General features: G+C 44.4%; 1 protein-coding gene across 4 annotated transcripts in view; it reads right to left on the bottom strand.

Moving 5' to 3' along the window:
• CSMD2 (CUB and Sushi multiple domains 2) overlaps positions 1 to 24,330 on the bottom strand; it is a 492,033-nt gene that overhangs the window by 331,809 nt on the left and 135,894 nt on the right. For all 4 annotated transcript variants that reach the window (XM_081199993.1, XM_081199989.1, XM_081199994.1 and 1 more), the window contains exons 4-5: positions 16,675 to 16,869; positions 355 to 562 (exon numbers count right to left, since the gene is read on the bottom strand). In XM_081199993.1, the coding sequence (XP_081056119.1) occupies positions 355 to 562; positions 16,675 to 16,869 (403 nt within the window). The remainder of the gene's footprint in view (positions 1 to 354; positions 563 to 16,674; positions 16,870 to 24,330) is intronic.

The raw sequence follows: 24,330 nt of genomic DNA, 5'->3' as shown, positions 1-24,330 counted from the left end.
TTGCAGCTTTTAAGACTCGCAGTGCCCTTTTTAAATACCTCTACTTTTATTTATTTATTTTATTCCAGAACTCATCTGCTGTTCTACATCAAAGTGTACACGAGTGGTGTGCAGAAATAGAATATAAAACATAATACAGGTCATAAAGCAGTGTTAAAAGAAAACAACCAACGAGAATGAAAGACTGCATTAAAAATAGACTAATTTTGGAATCCTTGAGAGATCTGTCTGATTTAAGTCTGCAAGGACACACACGTAGAGGCTTGGAGTTTTCTTTCCCCACAGATTCACCATAGTTGAGAGATATACTGGCAGATAACCCACAGATATAAGAAAGCATAGCCATCATCTTACCATAGGGAGGACCCTTCAGTTCCAGTAACCTCTAAAAAGTCGTATTCGTCTTCTAGTTGGAAATCCAGGAATACCAAAGCGATGGTGTCCCCAGGCTCTGCTAGAATGGTCCATGTGCAGTCTGCATTGTTGCTGTACTCCGAAGGATAATGGGGGGTCGAAATAATCCCACTCTGCCCCCGAAGTGTTCCACCACAGGCATCATCAGCTGAAGGCAAAATATGAAGTTGAATTAGAAGATGTATTCAGTTTGCATTTTCAGGCAAACCTATGTCATTCTCACTTCCTTACAGATTTTGTGATGTAGTTCTCCAACCAAAATGGTTTGCACAGAAGTACATATAATACTGAGGCACTCTTAGTGGGTGGTTACCTAGACCAATTTTTGCATGGAGGAAGAGGATGATGATGATGATATATGCAAATGGATGTGGAAATGGGTCAAACTGAACTGCCCCACCACCATCCCTAGGCACCCACAACTTAAGGACAAACTCCAGGCTCTAGTTTTGTAAGGTCTCGGAAGACCTGCTCTAAAACAATGCAGTTGGAGGTGCTTCATAGTGTGGGGAAGGCAGTCTGTGCATGCTTAGAAGCAAATTGAATATTTCTTCACACATATTCCAGGATCCAACTTTAGGGCTCATACAAACTTGTGCTTGTCCCTTGCCTAGAAAGCACAGGTCTGATTAGTTTTCCCTTGCCTCTCCACTTTCCCCTGGAAAACCCGTTCTTTAGTGATAAATCGGAGCAAACGCCAAACTCAGTTGACATCTGCTCCAATTCAGCAGTAAAGATAGGGTTTCCTTGGGGGAAAGCTTCAGGGCAAGGGCTGGGTGAGTCCTTAGTCTGCTTATTTGTGTTTCTGGCTTCTACAAGGTTGGGGGCTTTGTTGTAAATGCCATCAAGAAAGTATATTGCTCATCCCCATGGGAGGGCACAGCAAAGTGATGACAGTTTGCCAAAGCTGAAATATTATGTTCTTTCCGACACACAGTCATTTAGCACAAGGCAGTTCAGGCTCAAACGATACATGACAGAAATGTGAGTGACCTTTCACCCTGATACAGTGCTGCCTTGCAAGACAAAATTAATCCGTCCCGCGAGTCTCTTCGTCTTGCGGCTTTTTCGTCTTGCGAAGCACGGCTATTAGCGGCTTAGCGGCTATTAGCGGCTTAGCGGCTATTAACGGCTTAGCGGCTTTAAGAAAAAGGAAACAAACTCGCAAGAACTCGCAAGGCGTTTCATCTTGCGAAGCAAGACCATATGGAAATTCGTCTTGCGGAATGACTCAAAAAACGGAAAACTCTTTCGTCTTGCGCGTTTTTCGTCTTGCGAGGCATTCGTCTTGCGAGGTACCACTGTATATTGGTTTGTTTTTAATGTAAAAATCCTTGGAGGTGATAGCAAGGGGGAGGGAATGCAGCTTGGAAGGGAGCAACAGAACAGATAGAAGAGACCAGGCAAATCTGGAAGGTGGGTGGAATCAGGAACATAGAAAGCTGTCTTATAGCAGGTCAGACTATTTGTCCACCGAGACCAGTATTGACAGGCAGCAGCTCTTCAGAGTTTAAAGCAAGAAGTCCTTTCATATCACCAACTAGAACCTGATTCTTCTAATGGAATACACTGGAGACTGAACTGTAGATCATCTGCAAGAAAAGAATGTGCTTTGCCACTGGGCATTAGGACCCTCCACTCGGGAATGGGGCTTTGAGCATTAGTGCGTTAGTGGGACACCACCCTCCACTGGGGCAAAAAAAACCAATTCTGCTTTGGAAAAAAGTGCACCACTATTGTTCTTTTTGCAATAGCTTATATTCTGACATTCAACATAAACAGCACCCAAGGCAGCTTTCTCCATGAAATGGCTTGCTTTGTCCTTGTTTTTCATCACGCCGGTTGTGGAGTTGGATGCAATGCTCATTTTACTGTCTATAATGTAAGCCTACTGTCCTTGGTTGAAACCCCTTCTCAGCCACAAGCTCACAAAACTAACAACAAATAGGAGTGCAATGAAATCTGGAGTGTGCTTGAACATAGCTTGAAGGAAACAGTTCACAAGTGTTCCATCAAGGTGGCAAAACACAAAAATACCAAGGCAGCAGCAGCTTTAATGAAAACAGAAGAATAGACAAATGATTGATTTAGCTATCTGCAAGTTGAATTCTATATACAGTAATCTTGTATTCCACAGCATTTCAGAAGAATTTGGTAATTTGAATTATCTCTTGTTGACATGTTGGACATTTTCATTTTTAAAACATAATCTATTTAAATTTTTGACTAGTCACTGTCTAATATTTGGTTCTATTTAGTTTATTGTTGCTTATGCCATAGAGTGTGTGCATGTGCCAAGTGGCATATATAACTGGCAATTATTCGTAATAGCCCATGGCTAAAAATGACTTAAAAATGACTGATTCATGAATGTAATCCTTTCCGTTGCTTAACATGCATATTAAAAAAAAGAAAAGACCACAAGTCTCCCCCCTTTCCATATTTCAGAAATAGATTATGTTAGCAACCAAAAATACTGCCTTCATTGCCATCAGTTGATAACACTTGTTGAAAAATATTAATTGGGTTCTTCTTCTGTAAGTATCTCACAGCAAGGTATCTCCAGTCCCCAGAGATAGGAGCTGCAGCATTTTCCTCAGTCTTTGAGGGCTGAACCAGGGACTGGGAGCAGGAATGTCAGGGAACTGCCATCGGAGCCAGAGGGAGAGGGAGGAGTCCAGAGGGATTCCGGAGAGCGTCCCGGGAGGGAGAGAAGCAGCCCATCTTCTGGGGAAGGAAATCAGCAAAGCACTAGTGGAGAAGGGGGGCAGATGGGGGAATCGGCGAGGTGGCTCCATGAGTCTTCGCCGGAGACCAGCAGGGAGAGCACTGGTCCTCCGCTGCCCACACCCTCCTTGCGCAGAAGGCTTCCGCGCAGGGAGAGTAGGCGGCGACAAGGCGTCAAATAACTTTTATGCTGGAAGAAGTTCAAGAAACGCCCACTGATGGATTCTGCCAGCGATTGAGACAGCCAAGGGTGAATGGCTGTCCAGACAGTGAGAGTTCACCCAGGTAACCCAGCCAGTGGTGGTGCCGATTTATGCATGAGCAACCCCTAGAACCATTACAAGGAAGGTGGGAGTTTTGCAAACAAGTTAGAGCTGAACCAGAACTGAAAAACATATCACAGAATTGCAGAGCTGGAAGAGACCATGGAGATCATCTGGTCCAGAACTAGCAGTGCCATTGCTGCTCACGCAAACTCTCAGCCCAAACAATAAACACTTTATTGCCATTCCTGTCTAAGAAGTCCGCTTCTTTGGTGGGTGGCCCTGGGCCCCATGGTGATCCGAGCAGGGGACAGAGACTGGCACCCTTGTCATTGCTGCTTGTCTATGCCGCTGGCACTAGGTGGGGCCCTGCTCAAGGGGTGGGCTCAAGGGGTGGGAAGTGTCAGTGGGGTTATCCAAGGCTGGTGCAAGGGAAATTATTCTCTCCCTTCCTCCCAAACTCTATAATCTCTTCAATATCCAAGGCCTCATCCCCAAAGCATTAGGAGTTTGGCAATGAATGCAGTAAGGGAGGGCTGGGTAGTAAAGGATGATATAGGAACGGAATGGGTGCATTTGCTCACCTTTGCTATTAAACCACTATTAAATCACTATTAATATTAGGGGGGTTTCCTCTAGTTCCAAGTTCAGTCTGTGATTATTGCTGCTTGTGTAGCCAAAACAGCACCGCCCACACATAAAAGAGAGGTATCAGCAGGCTGGGGGAATCCCAAGGTTTGCACAAGGACAGAAATACTGAAGGGGAAATAACCAGACCCAAAAACAGTGAAATGAGGACAGAGGCATGAAAAACCTGAATGGAGGGTTTTTCATGAACCGGAGTAGTTGGAATCCTAAACAAAAGTACTGTGCTTCACACTGCAATGTTTTGGTGCAGGTCCCACCTCTAAATAAGCAACACACACACACACACGCACACGCACACACACAAAGTCATTCAGTAAAGCTGACAGCATTTACTGTGCAGAAAGAGAACGGGATCCGTGGCTTGCCACAGGTTATCTTCCTGTACAAGCTGACTCTATTAACGCAAAGCTATTAGAGCAAATAAAGTAGGAGGATCAAGGATGAAAAACATGGGGAAGAAGATAAAGGGAAGTGAAGAATTAATTTGACTTGCATTGTGGTAGTGTGTCACTTTAGGATGTTGGAGTGCCATCAAAAGGCGGCACTATTTATTGAGAAGGCGCCAACAAAAGCCTGTTAACTTTACAATGCACACTACAGAACAGCATTGCAGATGCGTTCGTCAAGGGGCTCTCTCCAGCTTTACATGGTGAACACCTATTTGTCTCAAGCAGCTTTAAAACCCAAGGATAAATATTGTCATTTTATTTTCAAAAGACTTCTGGTTGAAGGCACAGGTCATCTCCACTTGAACATTTACAGCACTGTTGCGTCAAACTCATCAGTCCTATATCTGGACACTTCAGGTCACACAATACTATGCCAGCAGCAACCCCCCCCCAATACATCCACTCCCTGGGTGTCCTCTTCAAACTGAAGAGAGGAAAATATTTGCAAGGCCCAATACCATCTTAGGTATACATCAGTCTCTTATAGGCTTAGCCCTATACACTTCTCATTAGGGTATTGAAGCAGTTCATCAGATTGCCTTCCTACTTTAGGTGAAGCTGTTACGATGTCATATGCTGCAAGCTTGCAAATTATGTGAATCTAACTTGTGTGCATTCAGCTTCAGGCTCTTGGCAAAATATTCTCAAAAAAATAAATAAATTAAAAGTGGGTGGAAAGGGGCCGGGCATCCAGGAAAAAAGACTTCAGCAATCCCACATGCATTGCACCCAATATGTTTTTGACTATGCACAATTTTGGCTTTAGGCATGATCCCTGGATGTAAGTTGCGAGCTTACTGTACATCTTTAAAAAATGAGTAAACATATTCATGAAGTATGCAAGCATTATTGGCTACTAAACACAATATCTAGGTTCACCATGAGTCAAGGCAGCCTGCTGCTGAACATCAACTACTGGGGAACAAGCAGAGAGCTATTGCCTCCTTGCCCTGCTTGCCTGGGATAGCTGTTGGGTCGCTGCAGGAAACAGGATCCAGACTAGATGGGCCTTCAGTCAGACCCAGCAGAGGGATTTTAAAAATGTACCTGTAAACCTGCACTGTTCCCTGCACTGTCCTTACCTTATCCCACAATGATTTGACAAGCTTTCATCTGCTTCTTTGGTTCTGCCATTTTTTTCTTCTCTAGACCAAAGATATCCAACATGGTGCCCTCTAGTGTTTGCTGGTCTACAGTTCCCATTAGCTCCAGACACAATGGCCAATGGTCAGGAAACTTGAGTGTTGTAGGAAAACAATTTCTGGAGAGCAGCATGTTGGCTACCCCTGCTCTAGACTGATCCTTGGTCAAATCAGCAGAGCTCTCCTTTTCACAATATGAGACAGCTGGCTTGGTCCTGGAATATTTACCACAAGGGCATATTGTCACAATGTTATCTTGATTATTTCCCGCATAATCTGTGCCAAAGGCTTTGGGCTGAGCTAATCCACAACCCCAAAGGCCAGTCCAAACAGGTACAACTTAAGACACTTGGTCCAAAGGTGCTCAGGATTTGGCATCTCTGGAATTGTAATGTTGGTAGGTATATTGAGGTTTATGGTGAAGCACTAGGCCACATTGTGCAGGAGAATTCTTGCATCAGTATCTTATTCCCAATACTTCAAACAGTCTTAAAAAGAGGGGGAACCACAAATAGAACTCAGAAGCCTGAATAAAGCTTGCAGATCATCATTTGTCATCTGGAATTGAGGCTAGGTTTGGAGCAAGGCACTGGGTGTGCATAAAAGCTGGACACAAACTTAAATGCTCCAGCAAGGGACATCCCTAAGGAGGTGGGATCCACTGAGAACATCTCTTTCCCCACATTTGCTGCTTGAATCTAGTACATGGATGGTATCATTAAGAGGAATCTCTCTGTGCACCTTAAAATATTATAACGGTATCCAGCGAAGGAAGCAATCTTTAACACACTTTGAGCCTGAATTATGATATGGCTTGGTAGAACCTTGGTTTTTGAACAATTCAGCCACCATCTCAATGAGCAGGGCCTGAAATGACTGCTGTAAACTCCAGGAGGAAAGACACTCTCCTTCACGCCAACTCAGATTTCTTATGACCATCTGTTGCCCAACTGTGTCAAGCCGGTGAGGCAAACACATTGCGTAAGTACAAATTGCATCCCTGTGTGTGACAGCTGGTACTCGGGGCAGAAATAACCCAAATCACAATTCTGTCTGCATTTTGAAAAGGAACAAGCCAAACTGGCAAATAATTGCTACAGCCACTTAGGGGACAGGAACAGTGTCTGAAAGCCATGGACATGTGAGTTTCTTAATCACTTCTGTGGAGTCCATTATGCATTTCCCCTTGTGAGGAAGGCTAGAGGTTCAGCAATGAAGGTTCTTTTGCTGACAGGCCCTGATCCTAACAGGTGCTTCAGTGACCTTCAGCCTCCTCCCAAGTAGCCTTGCAGGGCACTTTGGCTCTGAAGTTTCTGCCTGGCTTATTGCCTCCTCTACCCCTGTGGTTCTGGGTGAGGCGAGAGTAGTCCAGGAATCCAGGCAGCTGATATGAGGCAAGGCTTCCTTAGGACAAGGGCTCCTCAGGAACATTGGCATTATGGAGATTTTCTGGAGAGTCCTGCTCCTCCTCTGAGGACAGTTCAAGTTCAAGGTCTAGGCAGAGTTCAACTGTGACAACCACGATCCTTTACTGGCCTTCCAAAAGCCCAAGTTCCATTTAGAACAGAATGAGTAATAACAGAATTAGTTTTAAGTATTTACTGTATGTATGTCTAATGCTCAACTGCTTATCATAAAGTACCTCAGGAACCCTTCCAACAGCCTTCTAAGGCAGGCCAGTGGTATTCTCTCCATAATTAGGAAGGGAGACACTGAAGCTGAGAGGAATAGTGGTTAATTTGTGGCTGAGGCAATCTTCTTCAAAAGCGGGAGCTCTCCAGATAACACTCTGCATTCATTGAACCATTTCCAGCATCTTCATCTGGGTAAATCAGACTAAGTTTCTGGTACTCGTGATATCATGATCAGACCAAAGTTGTGTGGTTATCATTCTCAAAACCCAGAACTAGAGTGTGTTCTCTCCATCTTAGGATCCCTAAGGTCAGTTGCTGGAGCCAGAACAGCTGGGTTTCAGCTGGCATAAGGCATTGCTCTGTCAGGCAGGCTGGGGCAGCTTCTAGAGTTTATAGTATATTTGACTTGGCCAAACCAGAGGCCTCTTGCTGCCTGCCATATTCACAGAGGTGGATGCTACACACAGCCCCATCTCCTTCTGTTGTGCTGACCAGTGAAGAGCAGAAAGTCAGGTTATCAGTCCACATAATAGGCCTGCCCAATCCAGAGGCTTCCCAGTGCTTGTGAATCGATATGTTTTAGACGGTGGCAGTTGTTGTGCAGCAGCATTCCCTTCCACATCTAAAGAGTGCTTTGAGGTCTAAGCACACATGGTCCCAGGTAACGCACCAAGATAGGTCACAGCCCAAGGCTATGAGTTTTGTAGTTCAAGTTCCTGAGGCCTGGATGACATGACTGTTGACAGACAATTTAAGAAACAGGACAGCAGGAATACTGATGACAGAGACAATGTGGATATTTTTTTTAAAGGCCCCAATTAAAGAGTCGATTTTCCATCCTGAAAATCATTTCTCCGTTAAATTCTTCATGGAAATCATCCCACGGCACTCTCTCTGAATAAAACCATTATGTCAGACCCGATACCAAAACAGTATAAACCAGCTGGTTCCTTTTCTGGAGAATTATCCCCTTTGTTCTTGAAACTTTAATTAAAAAATCCTTTTAAAATATTAAGAGCTTCCAGCACTACTTGTTAATATTTCCCCTAATTTGATGAGCTTATTTTTAACTTATTATTACAACATATCAAAGTGCCTGTCAAGAGCCCAGGATTAATAAATAAATAAAAACAAAACATAAACACACACTTTGTGCACAGCGCATTCCAAGCAACTGTTTGAGTTCTAATAGGCCAGGGCACTTTTAATGAGATAATGCGTATTTGATATGCTTAAAAAGCAGCATTACAAATGTTCTCAACTCCTTCGGCTGGCTTCCTGAATCTGTGCTCAGCTGCCAAGTGGAGTCATAAACCCATCAGCTCTGCTTAAATTCAGCAAACTAACTAACAAAGGGTTTGGGGTGTTTTTCACTTAGCAAGCTTTGCCTATGTAGCAGGAGGAAGGTTTTTTTTTTATTATTCCTCCTAGAGCATGGAAGATGGTGTGGTGGCATCTCTATTCACCATGAGGGCAATGAGCCATGAGAGGATTCAAATGACACACCTCTCAAGAGCTGAAGATCTTTGGACAGTACAGGTATTTGGAGAGAGTGGGTAAATTTTGTAGAGGTTCGGCAAAACAGATATATTTGTTATTGGGCTGGTTCTGTATCCATTTTTTGTTGACTACTTCTACTTCTCCTCCTAATGCTTTGCAATTATATGCATGACCACCCTGCAACAGGTTGACAGACATAATATTTTAATTATGGTTTTACTCTGGTGTTTTCCCCTTGTAACTTCGGATGCTGTCTCATCTGTGTATGTCAACTCTTTTCTGCTGATCACTATTACCTATGGCTAAGTTAAACTGAACTGAAGGTGGCAAAGCAATCATATCAGCCACACTTGATTTTAGAATTCTGTTTCCAGGACCTTAGGAAGACAAGTTGCTGCTTGTCTTATACTGACTCAGGCCATTAGTTCATATAGCTAAGTACAGTGGTACCTTGGTTTTCGAATGTAATCCATTCTGGAAGGCGGTTCAAGTTCTGAAACATTTGAAAACCCAAAACTCAACAGCTGACAGTTAGGCCTCAGGATCTTGCACTCAATGGAAGCCGTGTGGTATGTTCAACTGCCGAGGTGTGTTTGAAAACTGAAGCATTTACTTCTGGGCTTACGGTGTTCAAAAACTGAAATGTTCGTCAATGGATACGTTTGAAAACCAAGGTACCACTGTACTGTCCTGGATCTTGTTGGATGAAGAACTTGAACTTGGATTATGGTTTCTGCCAGCATCTTTCATGCTCAGATAAGTACAGTGCAGATCAGCAAGGTGAAGGGTTGAAGGCACAGCAGAACAACATAGCTAAGCAAGCTAAGACGGTGACCCAGTGAACAGAACACCCCTTGCTCTTTGCTTCTAAAGAATGGGATGGGCACAGTGCCTTTAGACTGGGGAAGCAAATGGGCACTGCACTGAAAGAACTGGGCCTTAAATGAATGTGGGACTTAACTCAAAATTACTGGCAAGTGGTGTTAGACAGCAGCAAACAGTTGCTGCCTATAATAGGTTATGAGGATATTGAAACTTTTCCAGATTTATTTTTGATACATTTGATTTTAAGTAAGCTGACACAAGAAAAGTGCAGCTGGAAGGGCATCCATAAAAGATGGCGGGGGGGGGGGGATGCAGGAAAGGTAGGGGAGATTTGGCTCCTCAGGAAGGGAGACCCTTACTTAACCTTAATTGAATTCCTAAGCAAATCCTCTGCAAGTCTACTCAGAAGTAAGGCCCGTTTATTTATAAAGGGCTCACTCAAGTATACACAGGACTGCATCTTCAGTATTTCAGCATTGATTTGGGAGTATTAATATTTAGTTGCTTTTTAAAAAAGAACTGTAAAATGAAAAGACTTTGCAAACTAGAAGAAAAGAAACTTCTTGTTTGGGAACAACGATGTGTTGCTTCAGAGTGGGAGAAATAAGTTTCTTCAAACATGAGCAAAGAGGCAACAAAGAACAGCTGCTGCCTATGTTAAGTTAAGAGAGTGACCTCCCCAAGAAATCCTGTTGATTTTTTCCCCCCAGGCAAGCTGACATTAGGAGGGGCCAAGGATCACAGAGAGGTGAACTGAAGTAGCAGTTAAGGTGAATTAAAGTGAGCAGAGCATAAAAGAAAATGAGAGGGAGACGGAAAGACATTGCTGACAGGTAAAAGGAAGCAGAAGGTGAAAAAAGAAAGGAGAGAAATGTTTGAAAAGGTAAAGAGAATATGGAAGAAGGTGCAAGGAAAGAAGCTAGAGGCAGACAGCTGATGATAGAAAGGGTTGGGGGGAGGGGAAGCAACAGTAAATATAGCAGAGGAAGGACTGAAAACATGCAAGGAGGCAAAGGAGAGGAAGGTGAGAGGAAGGGAAAACCAAAGGCAAGACAGGTAACAGAGGACAAATACTTCAAGAAGGTAGATGGGGGGACAACTGCCATCTGGCCAGGCGGGGGGTGGGGGCAGAGGAGGGGGGGAGAAGAAGGTAGATGGAGAAATGGGCACCAGCAGGAGGTAGACCTGGCTTCCTCAACCTCGGCCCTCCAGATGTTTTGAGACTACAATTCCCATCATCCCTGAACACTGTTCCTGCTAGCTAGGGATCATGGGAGTTGTAAGCCAAAAACATCTGGAGGGCCGAGTATGAGGAAGCCTGAGGTAGAGAAAGAAAGGTGGTGAAAGTTGCAGCAACCAAAAAGGTGATAGAAGGTGCTTTTAGAGGAGGTCTTGCAATAAAATTGGTTAAAAGAGAAATATTTTACATGACGTTATTTTAGCTCAGTGGTGATCAGGACAGGTTGCTTCCAGCATAGTTATTTGCTCCTTGCCCTCACCCTTTTATTTATTTTGTGGGTTTGTTTTTTTGTTTTGTTTTTGCAAAATCATAGAATCATATCCATTAACACAGCAGCTCTGAAAATAACACGAACAGGGTTTCCCCTGGAGAGGGAGGAGGAGCTACCAGGGACAGAAGACGCATGCCTCTGGTTTCTTACTCTGGAATGCTTCCTAAGTGGCCCAGGAAACGAAATACCAACCCATCACTTCTCAAACTGTGCAATGGAAGATGTCCCATGCTCCAGCCCTTTGTGCCAGCTGTCAGTGCTGTGTGCCAAAGGACCAACCCTCTTTCATTTTTTGGTGTATTTCTTGCCCTGCTTTTTTTAAAAAAAATCCTCCTTCCACTACAAAACAAATGATAGCCATAACTCAACCAGGGAGTCTGTGCAGTTGAGGGATTTATTACTTCTTTTAGCTCAGAGCTCGAGAATCAATTGTGGCATAATGGGGCTTCCACGCCAGTGCTGACAATGCTGCAGCAGCTGCACCCACGAAAATGCGCCTCCTGGGAAACGTTGGGCCTCTGTATACAGTGAAGCCACTTTCAGCAAGACTTACGCTGGTTACAGCTGGGTGCCACATCTCTATCCATTTTTAATTATGATTTGAGGCTTCCAACTGAATGACCATAGGCAGCAGGACACTGGATCTGCCTTTCTCCCTACATGGTGATTCTCATGCATCTGAAGCTTCAATCATATGCACACTTTCCTGGGAGAAAGCCCTACAAGACACAGCTGCCCAATGGGTTTTTAAGGAAGCACGCACCAGCTTGTGCTGTAAATTGCAGACCATGTCAATGACAAGACAATTCTGGACTCGCTCAGTGAAAGGCATGATAGGTTGTTACTATCAACTTATTGACCTGCTTGGCCCTTTTAACAATTGACCAGCAGTTTATTAGGATCTCCATTATTCTTTTCTTTAACAGCCCTGTTCCCCATGTCAGTAGAGTCTTCCTCCAAGGCAGGAGCTTTCAAACTTTAAATCTTAAGAGAATTCTTTCCACATCTAAAGACTCTTGAGAGCTGCAGAGGATTCCAGAAACATTCCACTCATACCCTACTTCACACAACATGGGGATTAGGACAGTTGGCTTCATTGCCACCCTGTATTAACTAAATTCACATCCTAAAACACACCTGGCACTCCCTACACCTACTTTCACACAACGCGGGGGGTGGGGGGAGCTGTCTTTCAGGGAAGCTTGTCTACCATTACTGATCTTCTAATTAAATAACCCCTGACATGGTCTGAGGAACCCCAGGTTTTCCCAGCAAGAATGCCTCCAAGGAAGAACTGGATTGCACTCTTGTTTTATTTGAGGCAGCAGTCTCTGTTGGGGAAAGGGTCTGTGGTGGCACAGCTACAGTGGGAGAAATAACAATGGGTTCCATGCCCAGGGTGCAGTAAGCAGAGTCATTTAATTTTAGGTTGATGTCTGGAAGGGCAGGTCAGCAAACAGGAGTCCAGTTCCAATATGCACAGGCAGACACAGCAAAAGGTCAAGTTCTAGGATGGCCAGAAATGAGGGGGTTCCAGAAATGCTGTCAGACGAAGCAGAGGTCATGTCTCCGATGGGCAGAACCAAGGAAGTTGGTAGCACCATGCACAGCTCAGAATGGAGATGGAAACCAGAGAGCCTTAACTGGACTGATAGCAAACTCTAAATAGGTTTTTGGCCAATCACGGGGGCTTACAAGTGTTGTGTGTAGGGCTTTGAAAGCCCAGACAATCAGCTGATAACTGGGGCTGGCACAGCAGGTGATCTGTTTTTGTCCATGCACACCTTCTGGGGCCTTTTCCATTGAGAAAGGGAGGATTGGAACCCTGGGTTGTGGCAACTCCAACAGCAACGATTTTTCAAAATGCTGTGCATCTTCCTTTGCCTGCAACAGGTATCCTTTCACTTTTCCCCATGACACAGGAGCAGGAACTCCTTGGCAAACGAGTCAACTTAGAAACAAGTATGAAAACAGTGCAGGTGCTATAGATCCAATATGGGGAACCTGCAGCCCTCCAGCTGTTCCAGTTAGCCCCAATCAGCATGTGAACAGCCAGAGATGATGGGAGCTATAGCCCACAGACATCTGGAAGGCCACATTCTTCACTCCTGCCAGAGATGGGTATTTGTTTTTACTGTCTCATCTCTGCAAGTCTAATTTGTCACAATGCATGATGCTGGGGTGGGTGTGTGATTTTGAGGTTCTTCTTGTGGCTGCTCCCCTAATAGGCACAAATGCCTGCACGCTGCCATTCCTCCCACTGGTGTGCAAACTAATAAGTGAGGAAAGTTAGTATAATGCTGGCGCAGAAGATAAATTTGACTAAAGCTAATTGGAACAGGCAAAAGAGATAAAGGAACGTGATCACTGTGAAAAAATAATCAACAGCCGTAAGAGAACCACAGATTCAGAGCTGGCTATGCTGGGACGTGATCTGAATTTTCAGAACGGGATGAGTATTCTCTGGGCAATTCTGCCTCTAATGGGCTGCAGGTGGCAGTGCATAATTGACGCTCCCATTGTTGCCCAGAGTGGCTAAAAAAAGAGAGAGTACACACAAATCCACATACACAGCACACACACTCATCGCACATATGCAGCCGTAACGCTTGATTGTATACACGGACACAAACTCACATGCGCACACACACACACACACACACACACAGCATTCTCTGATTGCTGGGAGATGCTGCCTTTTAGTCTTCACAATATGATCTGTGACTGCAGTGTTTACAGGACCCGCACCACCACATGGCCCTGGGGTGGGGTGAAATGCTTCATTTTCTTTTTCCTAGCTAAAGAGCAGGCAGAGTGCCTTATCTCTGGATCTCATTACTGAGCACCACCGCTCTAGGATCAGAAGATAAAAGCTGTGTGGCCTGGTAGACCATTTCCCACAGCTTGACAGGTCAGATTCTACCCATGGGTTTGCCACCTATGCCCTAACAGGTGGGTTAAAAGCCATAAGATAGCAGCAACAGCATGCAGCTGCTATCTTATGGCTTTTAACCCACCTGTTAGGGCTGCTGAACATGCATAATGTTTAGTCAGGGGCTCCCAGCTTGCCCTGAACCCTTGGTTCCCAGTAACCCCGCATTGGCAAACACCTGTCATTTAAAGCTCCAGATTCCGTGTTCTCATGGTTGGAAGGAGGGGCTGCAATCAAGATGCCATTTTCAACAAGTCCCACAAGGGTCTCTCAGTAGTGGCCTTGAGACCCGTTACCTCCTTGCAAAGTGAGTCCATGCTTCTAAAAAGTTCTTCCACAATGTGGTGAGATAGAAGACAGTGGTCCCAAAAGGGTCTCCCACAGTTCAGAGACCCCACTTTCACCTGGTGGCTGCGTTTCTGTGATGGGGGCATCTTTGCCTGTTGGCAGTGTAGTTTTCACTTGCGAGGCTTGGTGTTGCCCAGGTTCATTAGAGACGTCATCATAAAATGCTGGGTCAATAGACCAGTTAAGCATCTCTTCAGCAGTGACAATATCAGGTCTGCCTTCCGTGGGGAGATGAACCATAGTGAGGCCAGGGCTTTCACGATTATCAAGAGGCTGAATTGCATCTGGGCACCTTGTGTTTGCAATATTAGTCCTCGTTGGTGTGTTGTTTTCTGTCGGATGCTTTAGTTGAGATTCCTGTATTGCCATGGGTTGGGCTAGATGACCCTTGGGGTCCCTTCCAACTCTACAATTCTGTGATTCTATTAACTTTTGTGGGTCCAGCAAGTAGGTTTGGCTCAGTCCTACGTAGAACACTGGTCTCTGCCAGTGCAGCTTTCTCCTCCTTATTTTTGCAAGAAAATAAAACATGATGCAGAGCAGAGCACCGAGATAAAATGATTATTTCCTACAGCCAAGTTGAAAAATAAGGTTTCTCGGTGGAAGCACCAACTCAGCATGAAGTTCCGCTAAGGAGTCAAGATGGATGATGCTAACTCCAGAGAAGAAAAATGAAGGAGGCAGAATGGTCCCTCTCTGGTATCACCGCAGCTGCACTAGCCGTACTATTCGTACTCAGAGCACTGGTAACAAAAATGGGCAGGAGTGGATAAATGCAAGACAAAAATGCAGCCAGCTGCATATATCAGAGTTAAACTAAGGAAAGCACCGGGAATTATGCACCGCTAGGCAAACCATCTTTGCTCAATTTAAATATAAGAGGTATGCTCCAGCTCAGGATTGCTAATTGATTACATGAACAAAGAATCAATAAAGGAATCAATATGAGATAATTGAGTGAAAGGCACGTAGGATACAGGATAGAATGGAGGAGAGAGGCAGAATTCTCACGACATTTATTACTGTGTATCAAATCAAATGCTTCTATTTATAGATTGATTGGCTAGTCCCAAATGTGAGGTGGGGGGTATTGGGAAGCTTTCATATAATCAGAGTTGGAAGGGACCCCAAAGCGTCATCTAGTTCAGCCTTTGAGATATTTGAAGATGGCTATCATATCACCTCTCAGTCTTCTCTTCTCCAGGCTAAACATACCCAACTCCCTCAACCATTCCTCATAAGGCTTGGCTTCCAGACCCTTCATCATATTGGGTGCCCTCCTCTGCACACCTTTCAGCTTATCAATATTCTTCTCAAACGGTTGTACCCACAGCTTTTCTATAGATGCATAAAAGAAATGAAAATAGACATACCCCCCCAACCCTCCTTATACATTCCATAGTATAAGCGGACTATTTTTATGTCACAATTCTGTGGAAGTGCATGGGGGGGGGGAATGCAAAATGTAGTATTTAGGTTCTTATGCATTCTCCCTTTTACTTAAAACCAAGTTTCATGCCATTATGGGTACCAAATTATATTTACATGCCCAGTGTCAGCTGAAGTTGTGGAAGCAAGTAAGATGACTGGATATTAGCATTTCTAGTGGTTTTAATAAGGAGGACTTCACTTACTCCCCCTGCTCAGCAGAAACATAATAAATTATACATAATAAAATACTCAAATATTCCCAGCTTAGTTTATATATGCAGGCCTCACAATTCAGCTTTGCTTGGTGCAGAATTTGGACTGAATGACACAGGTTCTCCCCCCACACCAAAAACCAAACATCCCATTAAAATGCAGTCTGAGTATTGTCTCCTCCCTACAGAACAACTTCAAAATGTCCACAGTGTTAGTCTGGACCTAGACATTGGAATGACCCAACAATAGTGATTGGCGGGGGGGGGATGACCCAGTTTGCCTTTAAAGATGAATCTACATAATTCACGCTTTCCAAAAACAATATGCAGACTGAAATTTAATCATCCTTCAAAATTCTCACTTCTCTGAATTTTGCAATGCAATTCTCCAGCCATGTAATGCATACGAGAATGCATGTGCTATGTGAAGTGTGCATAAAAAGCATTCTGGGAAATTACTTGCAGAGGTGTGTATATTAGACAAAATTGCAACAAAAGTGTGCATTTTAGGAGCAATTCAAACAAACATGCTGACCAATTTTCATGAAAGGAAAAAAAAAACCTGATGTGGAAATATGGAGAACTGAATTTAACACACCATCCCTTCCCCAGAATAAATGGAAGGGAAGCACACCTACCTCGACAGAAGGGCAGAGGGAAGTCCCAGGAGGCAGTGTTTTCTGAACTGGAGTGACAAGTGAGCAGTGCATGACCCTCCAGAAAGAAGCCCGGGTTACAGCTGTAACGCACTTTGTCGCCAACACTGAACGTCGTCCCCTGCTGGATTCCATTCTGCAGCCTTCCTGGATTTCCACATGTGTGACTTGGCAGAACTGAGTGCAGAGCAGGAGAAGAAGGAATGACACTTGGTTAGTCAAAAGCACCAAGCTATAATCAATCAAATGTTCAGTCCCTTCTGCAAACACAGGCTTCATTTACTGCTCTGCCCTCTTCCACCACCCTCTCGCTTGCCTTCCCATTATTCCACATCACTGAAAAGACTCAGAGTACAGGAGCAGTGTCTTGTCTTCCTCTTCCAGACCTTTCAGGTCAGGCCATGCAAAGCATCAAACAATGGGAATCGTGACATGACAACTTCTTCCTTGATAAGCTGTAATAGCTCCTAGCTCCGGGCCCAGGGAATTGGTGGAAATGAGTACAGGGGTGCTATCCCCACGGTTCACACTTCATGTCTCAGCCTTCAAGGATCAAGACAGGCAACACCAAATCAATGGGAACAAAACCTGTCCGTATGTGCTCTACCTTATCCTCATCTTGTTTTGCTTAATTGCTTATTTCCTGCTTTATGACAAACCATAGCGACATCCAATCCTTCAAACTATAACTTGCCCTTGTCTTGCAAATTACGTCAAACCCCACAGATACCTTTTCTCTGGCAGCAGCTATTATTTGAAATGCATTTCCACTGGAAGCAAGTTTAGATTTAGCAACCACTGTATGTGGGTATAAACCTAGATCTTCGGGAAAGTGTCTGCTGCTGGCTGCAGGCAAATGAATTTAGTTTCCTTCCCCTGCCCCCCTGCATACCCATATTTTTAATTGTCACTGTTAATGTTCTGCAGTATCCAACAGCAATGTTTTGCACAGTTTTCAATGTCACTTCAGCAGCACAGAACACAGAATTAGATTTTTAAGATAAATGAATAGAAAACACATTTTTATAGGAGATATTATACAAACAACTTAGATCTCTTCTAGGGATTAACAGCTGAAAGTCTCTAGTTCCTCGAGGAGTACTTAGCTGCTAACTCAGGAGCAAGATAGATGAATAAATTCCTGTGGCAACAGCACTTCCATGAAGACAGCCCTCTGTAGTGGAATGGAGTCCCACTATACATAATCTTTCCTTCAGTGTGGTCCAGTTGCTGACTAGGCTGTACACATGGTCAAAATCATAGAATTGTAGAGTTGGAAGGGTTCCCAAGTATCATCTAGTCCAGGCATGGCCAAACTTGGCCTTCCAGATATTTTGGGACTACAACTCCCGTCATCCATAGCTAATAGGATCAGTGGCCAGGGATGATGGGAACTGTAGTTCCAAAACATCTGGAGGGCCAAGTTTCGCCATGCCTGACTAGTCCAACCACCTGCAATGCGGGAACCTCAACTAGATCATATATGACACATGGCCATCCAACCTCTGCTTAAAAACCTCTCAGGAAGAAGAGTCCACCACCTAGAAAGTGTGGTGCTCCTGTTAACAGAGCTGAACTAGGGAGCAGGAGGCCTAGATTCAAATTCCTGTTCAGCCATGAAAAAGTTCACTAGATGACCTTCAGCAGGCCACTGTCTCTCAACCTGGCTTACCTCCCAGGATCATTATGAAAATAAAAGTGTACTCTGCCCAGAGCATTTTAGAGGAAACATTGAATCAAAATGTCATAAGTAAATATGCCTATTAAGTCTGAATGTGTGAAGCTATCAGGGCCAGCTCCAGATCTAAAGAAGGTATGGAAGAAGTGTCATCTTGTTGGCCCCTAACCAGTGGGTCCCAATGGGACCACCTGACTGCAGTGATGATGAAGAGGGTGGCTGTGTCTATAAATGTCTCAGAATGCCCCAGGATGACGTTTAGTTGCGGCATGGCTAAATCCAATTGCTTGGCACCGTTCATAGTGATGGGCTAAAATAAGAAATGGGGGTGGGGCAGTCATCCACAATGGGTTCCACCAGCCCTGGAAGCAGTTCTGCGGGGCAATTCCCAAACACCCAATGATGCTGTTGTGGTTAACTGCACCTCTGCTCAACGTCCTTTAATAGCCCAATTGTTTAAATGTGCTCCTCAGTCTCTACAGACACAGCAGGCGCTGTGAGACTCTAGTGGTTTGACTTCACCCCCAAAGGCACACTCCTCCACTGTCTGCAGAGACAGACGGATGCTCACTAGAGTGTCCTGAACCCCTGGCCTACCTGGCAGCAAGTCAGTATGTCAAGCCCCCAGTCCAGGGTCAAGCCACACATCCAAAGCCCAAACTGAAGCACAGTCCCACAGAGATCCTGGAGCATCGAAGCTGAGGTCCATCAACATGGGTAACTGAGTAGACACAGCTCTGCTGCCCTTCTATACTTTGCATGCTGACTGCAGCATCTGGACTTGATGAGGCAGGTGACCTTCATCAGTTCCAAGCCTACTTCACCTGAGAAATCATACTCCTCCTCCCAGAGCTAGCGAGCCCCACCTGGCCAGCTACTGAGCTGGGTTGTGGGCCTTTGCTTGCCTTGTTGTTTAGTCGTTTAGTCGTGTCCGACTCTTCGTGACCCCATGGACCAGAGCACGCCAGGCACTTCTGTCCTCCACTGCCTCCCGCAGTTTGATCAAACTCATGCTGGTAGCTTCAAGAACACCATCCAACCATCTCATTCTCTGTCATCCCCTTCTCCTTGTGCCCTCCATCTTTCCCAACATCAGGGTCTTTTCCAGGGAGTCTTCTCTTCTCATGAGGTGGCCAAAGTATTGGAGCCTCAGCTTCACGATCTGTCCTTCCAGTGAGCGCTCAGGGCTGATTTCCTTCAGAATGGAGAGGTTTGATCTTCTTGCAGTCCATGGGACTCTCAAGAGTCTCCTCCAGCACCATAATTCAAAAGCATCAATTCTTCGGCGATCAACCTTCTTTATGGTCCAGCTCTCACTTCCATACATCACTACTGGGAAAACCATGGCTTTTACTATACGGACCTTTGTTGGCAAGGTGATGTCTCTGCTTTTTAAGATGTTGTCTAGGTTTGCCATCGCCTTTCTCCCAAGGAGCAGGCGTCTTTTAATTTCGTGACTGCTGTCACCATCTGCACTGATCATGGAGCCCAATTGCCTTAGCCTCCTGGAATGCCCAGCCCATTGCTTCCTATACATTAGCACCAGACATGTTCATTGAGATGTTCCCCTTTGACTCTGGTGATGGGTCCTGCTGCTCTAGTTCTGTCACCCTATGAGTACTTCCTACACCAACCTCTCCTTCCCTTGCTTGCCCCTGTATGTCCCAGTCCCAGCTACACCCCTCACTAGGATTGTCTTCCTCCTCCCTGTAGTTCTGCCAGTTCATGACACAGAGATACCACCAAGAATGACTGCATTACTGTGGCACCCCATCACATGGGAAATGAGGCAAGAATCCTCCAGTGCTCCCACAAATAGGGGCACAATTTAAAATGAACAAATGGTTTGAGGAGCAGCACAAAATGAGCACTTCATTTTCTGCACTGACACTCCAGTACCCAATTTAATTATATCATTGATGTCATTTTTAAAACAGCAGCAACAAAAATTGAACCTGTTCCCGGCTTTTGAGCCTTCTTCGTTTGAAATTAATGACCGAAACGTCACTCCAAGTAAAAATCTATCTTCTTTTTTTCTTAAAAAAGGTCACCACTGAACACTCTCTGCTCTTTACTTAATGAACTGTTAAGATAAGACGCAGGTTGAGGCTGCTTGCTTCTTTACACATAATATTTGGAAAACTAGAATCTCGTTTACAAATTCCGCCTCATTTGCCTCTTTTAGCAAATGTGATATTCACTTCTAGACAACATGCACATCCTGAGGGCTTGGGTGCACATTACAACGTTGTAAAATGCACATCAGTGTAAGCTGGCTATGGGCAGGGCTGGGGCTGCAGACAGATATATCCTAGCCTAGGCTTATGCAGGAGTCTGAGACCCAGAAGACAGAAAGTTCTGTTCTGTTGACCAGGTCAGAAGACCATGTTCCTCTTATTTACAGCAAGCATAGCCAATCCTGGGATTTTATATTGTCTGCCAATCACAGGTGCTGATACTACTCCAGGGTTCATAGACCACTTCTGGCTAGCTCATTAGGCTAGGACCCAGTCTTAGGCCGTTAGGTTTAGTCCTGTATCCCATGATGGTTATACTCAGTATATCTTTCCTTTAGGTTAAGCAGGTGGGGAGGATCTGTGGTCCTTGGGATGTTGTGGTACCCCAACTCCCATCAGTCTCAACCAACACAGTCAATGTTCCAATAAAATGTGGAAGGCCACGAACTGTCCACCTCTGGATTATAGGCAAATTGGAAGTAACCCTTCCTGACCCCTCCCTGTCCCTAGGAATGTGCTTACAAGCAGGTGTTGACCATTTTTCTTTTGAGAGCCACATTTTTTGATGGCATCTGCCAGCAGCAAAGCCAGACAAGAACTGCTCTGGATTAATGAAGTGAAGATGTCTTTCCTTCAGTTTTCACTATGGACACCTCAGATTAGAACTCTCAGTTCCATTGTAGGCCTATTCAGAAGAAGTGGCTCACATGAAAACAGTGCTGAGTGACAGGGGAATGGGGATGCCATGGGAAATCGTACAGGAACTTCCACAAAAATCTCCACCCTGGTTCATACTTTTGTTGAGGTGTGTTCAAATGGGGCCCTGCTCAATCCACACTGCATGTGTGCTTGCCATCACATCCACCTTCACAGATCCAGAAACATACCCAGGAAGTGGGCAGGATAAGAGAGAGAAGGCAGTAGGAAAGGTGCCTTCTTTGAAGGGTCTTGTTTTACATGAAGGACCATGGCTCAGTGGTAGAGCATCTGCTTTGTATTCAGAAGGTCCCAGGTTCAATCCCCAACATCTCCAGGGAGGACTGGGGATGCCCCCTATCTGAAACCCTGGAGAGCCACTGCCAGTCAATGTAGACAATGCTGAGATAGATAGATCAAGGGTCTAACTTGGTATAAGGCAGCTTCCTGTGTTCCTGCATGTGACTTGCTTGGAGCACATGCAAAAATGTAACTCTGCATGCTCTTGTTCTGAGCACATGAAAAGTGCCCTTTGTGCATGCCCATCCTCTCTCCCCTCTTCTTTCCTTCGCTGCTTTTATAATTCCACATGCTTACTCAGTGATGGTGAGCTTTCGGGCCAAGGAACAGTATATTTTCATGTTTTATAATACAGTGTAAACCACACCAAGAGTTCCTGGGATACAGCAGCATATAAACTTAAATACATAAAAATTCCACCACCACAAATGTCCTCTGAACTAATATTATTGCTTACGTTTGCCTGATTGTCAGAGCTGTCCCCTTTTCAGCTGGTGCTGAGATTAAGGCATAGATATTATTTATTACATCAGATGCTGTGCAGTGTAATAATAACATCAAGCCTTTGGATCCAGCCAATTTCCAATTCCTCTACAGCCTTTGGAAACAGGTCCCCCGCCATAAAAGCTTTTCTGCTAACAACCAACCAAAGAGTCTCCCTTCCCGTAATTATATGGAAGCCAAGGCAGGCAAAAGACAGAGATAGATACAGCTGCATAAAAGCCCTGTTTATTGGCTCGCAAATAAAAATCCAGTTCTCTGCCTGATGCATCAAATTAATGGATGTAGAAAAGAAGAAAACCTTTGGGAGTTGTCAAAAGATTTGCTGAATGTTTTAAAAGCAGGGAGCAAAGGGGTATACGTGCAGTTATTTGCTCAGTGATGTCTCCTAGAACAGTTGGAGGGGGGGGAAGGACTACTTTGGATGTTTAAAAAAAGATGGGGAAAGATGAAAATGGTTATACACCTGCCTCTGTAATGTCTGAATGGCCACAACTGCTGAGAGGAATGAGACCTTGTCAGCATATAACAGCTCTGCTCAGACACCAGGACAGCTTGTTGATTTTCTCCCAGGCCAAGTTCAAGGTGTTATTATTAGTGTATAAAGTCCCCAAGAGCTTGGAGCCAGTTTATGTGTAAAGATGCCTTACCCCATCTTTAGCCCAATTCACTGCTTCAATCAAACTGTTACAGGTGCCACATAATATTTGTTCCACACTTGTAAGAAATTGATCTTTTAGTGTGGCACCACCTACGCTTTGGGACATATTATTTATTTCTCCTCTGCTTGCCCCCCCCCCCAAATGACAAAGACCTCATGTTCACATATAAACAGGGAACGGAGAGGAGAAAGGCAAACAGGAACAAGAAAATTCAGGCACTAAAACTTTCTAGCAGAATGGCTATTCGGGGTGCCCTCTGAGCTTATGGAGGGGAGCCCTGTTTTTTCACCTCTCCCTCTGCCACAGCAGGTGGAACAGTGGCTGCCAGGTGGAATCCAAACTCCAGCCAGAAGCAGCCCAAAGGGCACATATGCCTGGCCATTTTTGATACTACAAGTTTGAAGCTGATTTCCTTACAAAGTTGAGAAAGATGCTTCCTCCCGTGTTTCTCACATAAACAAATCTGGCAAGAACAGCACCATCTCAGTTAATTTTCAGTGGGAGAAACCTACCCCCTGCTCATTTACCATTCCGATTAAATGTCTTCCCCAGTTTCTCTCCAGATCAATCTACAGTTCTGTCTCCATCCTCTTCTGCACAGCTTGCACATAGATATCCATTTCTCAGCCTTGCCTATTGCCTTATTTACATGGCTAAAAGAAATACTTTATTGCCTGAATTACTTGTGGCAGCCTATGACAGCTATATTTTAAACACCATTGTGGCTCCAACCTTGAAGCTTTATCAATGAGAGAAACATCCTTTGCCTTTAGGAAATAAGGTTCCCACACAACTTCCTCAGTCATCAGCCAATTCACTTTCGAAGAGCAGGGGTGGATGAAGCTTCCTGAAATTCATTCATTCACTTAGGTCAGGTCAAAATAGTGAAACATCAGATTAACTGAAAAGCACCCTTTAATAATAATTAATAATAATTCAAAGGAAAAAACCAAGGACTTATGCATATAAGGAAAGGAATGTTATTTGCTGCTTTAACAGTCTTCTTCAACTCCCCACCCAGACCAAAAAGGAAAGGAAAGCCAGGCTGTCTGGAGAACATAAAATCTGTATGCCAAGAGAGGAGAATCTTTCAACATATTTGCCCTTTAAAAAGTGCAATGTTTTACTAATTATTAAGTAAAAACAAAACAAAAAAACTGGTCTGATTCTCTAGCGAAAGATGCATTATTATTAATGGTGGGTGTGATACCAAATAGGACAATTTATATAGCAAGACCCATTTTTTTTAGGGTTTTTTGTTTGTTTGTTTGTTTTTTGCTGAACCAGATATAAAATGTAATATGTAATATATATGTATAATAACGAGGCTGCAGAACAGAGAGGAAGGGAAGAGGAAAGGCTATCCTATCCCTACTGCTGAGAGACTAGCTGTCTTTAGTCCTCCATGAGCTGCCACCTAGAAGGAGCCATTCCATCAGATGCACTGGGTTCCAAGTTGGTTGTTACAAGAAGAGTTGCCTGAGCTCACTTGCCTCCTTGCCTTCTCCCTCCCCACCCTTTCCCCCTTGTGTGTCATGTCTTCAAGACTGTAAGCCTAAATAAG

This window comes from Podarcis bocagei (genome assembly GCF_964188305.1).
Source record: "Podarcis bocagei genome assembly, chromosome: 7".
NCBI lineage: Eukaryota > Metazoa > Chordata > Lepidosauria > Squamata > Lacertidae > Podarcis > Podarcis bocagei.
This window is presented reverse-complemented; position numbering and strand designations above follow the sequence as displayed.